Raw genomic sequence first — 5,503 nt, 5'->3', positions numbered from 1 at the left:
ATAATTTATGTAATTGCACTAATAAATATATAATAATAATAATAAATAATAATATATATAATAAATATATGTGTTTATAAAAATATAGAATATTTTGAAGATAACTAGTCATCAAAATAATAAAGAGTTCATATATAATAATTCATATATAAATAGTTTATATATATATATATAAAATTTAATTTAGTTGTTTTATTATATATATATAATTTAGTTAATTTTAAGTTTACATTATATAAAATGAAATAATTGAAGAATGAAAATATATTATATTATACAATGATCATAAATATTATAATATCATTATGAAATATATTTATCATTAAAAAAAAATTATTTTTAATTATGCAAATTTACATAATTTGTTATTTAAGATTTACTTCCAACGAGTATTTAACATTCAGTACGATGATTATATAACTTCGTTTATTGCGTAAACAAAAATGTGATACGATACTATCACGTATCTCTTGTACGTTTTTAGTTTACTGGTACTTATTCTATCTAACACAAAATTAAAATTAAAATTTCTAATATTTTATGAAATATTTATAATTTATTAATTAAATCTTATCAGACATATAAGAACTTTTTCATTATTTTGATATTTAAAATTCATCGAAACAATTTTCCTTGTATCATTTTTATAGATACTCTTTATATCTGTGCAACACAACACTTAAAATAGGTGTAATCATATTTTCATTAAATGTTGGCGGTACAAAAGATGTGATTAATCTCTCGATCATAAGTTACAAATTAATGTAATGAAAATGGAAGGAATAAGGAAATGTATAAAAAGATATGTATATGTTTATTTTTGTTTCTTTTAGAAATGTGTTACAATTTTAATATTAATGGAAAGATTCAGATTATAATTGTGACTATGACTTGTGATTATATATTTTATAAACATTGCCTAGAGATTCTGACTAGGGATTCTATCATCTATCATCTATCATTCTATCATGAACTATCATCTATTTGTGCATATTATATATTTAAATCGGTCATTAGAATCGGAAAAATTTAAATCAATAAATTTGCATGCGGTTTTATTATATTTATTATTTTATTAGGTATGCAAATAAATTCTTTCCCCCTTTTAAATTTAAGATTTTATAAATCAGGTACAAGATTACATTTCAAAGTATTCACGCTTATTGTCTATAACCTTTTCCCATCTGATAAGTAAATTATAAATTCCATTCCTGAAGAATGACAGCTACTTGTTGGTTATGAAGTTATCAATACATTTTTGAATATCTTCTTCTGGGTTGAAATGCTTCCCCAGCAATTAATGTTGCATGAAAAAGACAATAGTTTGATGAAGCCAGGTCTGAAGAATAGGACAAGACTTTCCATTCTAATGCATAAATTGTGTCCCACGTTTCTTTACAACGTGTGGCAGAACATTATCGTGTTGCAAAATCACGTGTTTTGTTTCTTATCTAGTAAACGGCTATTTTTGCTCTAACTAGTCATATAAATTAATATTGATTTTAATAATATTCGGCAGCTATTGTCCTTCCAGATGGAAACAATTCATAATAGATGATTCCTCGGAAATTCTAACAGCAAAACTTTTTGCAATGCAAATTCGATTTTGCTACTGAAGTCGACGGTTCCCCGGGATTAACCTATGATTTCTGTCGTTTGAGATTGTTATATAAGACCTATTTTTCATCGCCAATAACAATATTGTGCAGAAAACTTTTCATTTTATGCCGTGAAAGCAAGGCAGCAGAAATCTCGAGTCTGTTTTTCTTATTCATTTCGTTTAATTCATGTGAAACTCATCGCTCTAACTTTTGAATCTTATCCAATTGTTTCAATCGGATAGATATTATTTGTCTAGTGACTCCCAATCTTTCTGTCAATTTTTCTTACGTCTAGATCGGATTTCCATTGAGCAATTCCTCTGACTCACCGTCATCAAACTTTCTCGGTTTATCAAACTTTTTCATTTCGAACGATCGTCATCTTCCAAATTAAAATTTCCGGCTTTAAATCTTTGGTATCACTTTTTCCATGTTTTATAAAATACAGCGTTCTCTCTCAGTGTCGCATAAACCATAACGCAAATAATGCTTCTCAATGCCTTTTGTTATATTGTTTGAAATTGTTCCAAGACTGAAAATTCTTAAAATGCTCATTAAGACCTTTTTTAAAAACAAAAAAATAAACGCTCTTTCAGATGGCATCAGAAATGGGAAATAATTCGAATTCAGATACAAAACATGATCGTAAAAAAAAGAGGAAGGAATTTATTTGCACACCTAATATTAATAAATTTGTAATTATATTTAAATTAATTATATTTAATAAATTTATATTATGATTCGTATCATCGATTAATATTTTATAATAATATTGTTTATAATGATTGCAGAAAATCATCGATCAAAATACAAATAATAATAATAAGAAATAGTATAATAATAAGAAAGTTAGAGAAGAATAATAAGAATAAAGAATAATAATAAGAAAGTTAATCTCTAAACACCCAACAATAATATATTTATATATTCAAATATAACTATCATGTTTTGAAAATTTTGATCTGATTGATCATAGTATTTTTCTTTTTTTATTGATTTTTTAATCATTATTGATATATGTTAAAATATTACTATACAAAAATTATATTTTAACTGCAGCGTTACAATAATATATATTTTGATTTTTAATCTTTACTATAAAGAGAATATTCATATTCGAATATCAAACTTTACATATATATTTATATATATATTGTTACAATAATTATATATTCAAATACTTTTTTTTAACCATATTTAAAATGTTTATTTTATTTTTTGATTTTATTTGAATGTTCTTTTTCTTTAGAAAATTCTTCTAATATTCTTCTTGTTTAGAATATTAGAAAATGCTATACAAATATTTTCAAATTTTTTCAAAGATATTCTCATAGCAAAACATATCAAATACAAATTATTCGCGTTAATAATTTAGAAAATAAACATTTAAAGAATAAAAATTAAAAATAAACAATAATTTCAGGTGCAACAATTTTCATTACAAGTTCTTCTTCATCCTTTAAAATTTACTGCTGGTGGTTACATTCTTAATAATAAATTATCAACAATGGTGAGTTGAATGAGTTGAATATATAATTTGATTATTTATTTAAGATTTTTCATAATTTTTTCATAATTTCTTTTTCAGTTTTTTGGTAATATAATGACTTCTATTATTATATTAATACAGATAAGTTCGTTGCTAAAAGAATATTTAATGAAAAAGAATGATGAAAAATGAAATTCTTAGACAAAATTTTTGAAAATTAGAGGTTATTATTTCTAAGATCATGATTATTTATAGCACATTATTGTAATAAAGAGATTATTGAGAAAAAAATATTAGAATTTTAACATTCATTTTTTATTTTTTTGAATATAAAACTTTCAAAATTTGGTAACTATTTTGAGAGTTACTCTATCATAATTTAAAACAAATAATTTTATCGAATTATCTCTATTCGAGAATCAACAATAAATATGATTGATAATGTCATAACAATAACAAAGTGTTTTTTAGAAAAAATAATATTTTTTAATTTTAAGACTTCTATGGTTATAGGATTCTCCATTAACGATCAATCTTTTAATCTTTACTTTTATAATATTATCATTGGATATATGGAGATATAAAAAGTTATTTAAAAGATAAAATTGCGAAATTAGGCAAAAATTTATAAATTTCTATTTAATTATAAAATTTCTGATTAAACCGCGAAATTTATTTATCTTCAAAAATTCGCTTTGAAAAATCAATTATTATCAATAAAGAATTTTGTACACTATAGAAAGCTATTTTTTTTTCATAATTTTGTTCTTTTTGAGATTCAATGTATTAACGTATTAATTGTAAATGATTTTCAAGTATGTGTTACATGCTTTTTATACTTATTTACAATTCTAAAAATTTGAGAAGTACAAAAGATAATTATAAAAGTTTGAATTCGAGATAGAATCGCAAAAAGAATAACAGAACACAATCCTAAGATAATTATAAAGGATTTTAGAATTGTAACAATTTTTTCAAAAAAACCTATGTTATATTTAAAACGCATTAAATATGTACAACTCTTATCTTCTATTTATTTTATATTATTAGAACCCTATTTAGCTTATTTTATATCCTAATTTAACAGTTATAACAACTTATTGTGGTCCACAAACAGAGCAATAACTATCAATTTTTAAATACTATCATATCATTTAGCGGAATCGTTAATTATAAGATGAAAATCTGAATTTAAATGAAGTTCGCATTCGAAATTAAAAAAGAATGACTTGGATTTTTCATACGAAGAAATTGAAATAAGTTTATTAATAATCAGCTATTACTAAGAATTAAAGCTACTATATAACTTTTTTTTTTACAATATGTAACTAATTTTACTACAATTTATTATATTTTATTATTTACATTTATGTATATTATATATATTATATAAATTTATTTTTAAAAGATTTGGGAAAAAGATTTGGAAAAAAATGTAAAAATGTAAAAATAAAGTAAAATAATACTTGGGTGAAATCGATAATGTCCAAAATTGTAATGTTTGCAATATTAGTTTTATATTTCATATTTTATTATTATTATGCATTTAAAAAATACATATTTAAAAATTATCGAAATCAGTGATACTTTTTTTTTTTATAATTATTTTTATTTAAAACAGTTTAATAAATTAAATATATTTCAATTACAGAAAATTATTTTATTACACACAACAATTACTAAGAAACAAGAAACTTTTTTTGAAGAAATCTTGAATATTTATAAAAAATAGTGCAATTATTTTAAAAAACTGCATTCTGTGATGGTATTACTTAAGATCTATTTTAGTAATTATATATTTATTAACAAAAACTTACTATACATAAAATAGAATCTTGGAAGATTCGAGTGGGACATATAATATTTCAAAATTATTGAATATTAAATTTTACTAATTATAATATTTAAATAAATGAATTTTGATGTAAAACTATTATAAAAAACCATCATATCTATCAATATTTAGCAGAAGATTCATTTTAATTTTTTGTGCAGAAGATATGCACAAAAAATTAAAAAGAAATGATGTTTCGAATCAAAACAGTTTTCTTTTTTTTTGATATGACTTATTAAAATTAAAAATTATAAATATATTTTATTTATTAAAATCTTGCATATATACAAATAATTCAGTAAATCTTTGATTATGACATTCATTTGATTTAAATCTTAACTTTCTTTCTTATTTTTTTTTTAGGAAATGTTTTCTTTTCTAAAAAATTAAAGAAAGCAAATTACTAATAATAAGAAGGAATAATTTTTTAAACAAAAATATAGATAAATGAAAATTATAATTTAAAATAGAAAAATGCACAAAAAATGTTTTGTGTTTGAAAATTATTATGAATATATAAAATGAAATTGAATATTTAAAAAAATATTAAATTTTCAATTTAATATATAAATTAAAATA

At 21.3% G+C, this 5,503-nt stretch overlaps 1 protein-coding gene across 1 annotated transcript in view; it reads left to right on the top strand.

Annotated features, from left to right (window-relative positions):
- Nucleotides 1-4,215, top strand: part of LOC116186643 — a 12,919-nt gene extending 8,704 nt beyond the window's left edge. The window contains exons 4-6 of the mRNA XM_031514585.1: nucleotides 3,025-3,111; nucleotides 3,190-3,235; nucleotides 4,178-4,215. Of these exons, the coding sequence (XP_031370445.1) occupies nucleotides 3,025-3,111; nucleotides 3,190-3,235; nucleotides 4,178-4,215 (171 nt within the window). The remainder of the gene's footprint in view (nucleotides 1-3,024; nucleotides 3,112-3,189; nucleotides 3,236-4,177) is intronic.
- Nucleotides 4,216-5,503: the final 1,288 nt, after the last annotated feature.

This window comes from Apis dorsata, unplaced genomic scaffold (assembly GCF_000469605.1).
Source record: "Apis dorsata unplaced genomic scaffold, Apis dorsata 1.3 scaffold_1081, whole genome shotgun sequence".
Classification (NCBI taxonomy): Eukaryota; Metazoa; Arthropoda; class Insecta; order Hymenoptera; family Apidae; genus Apis; species Apis dorsata.
This window is presented reverse-complemented; position numbering and strand designations above follow the sequence as displayed.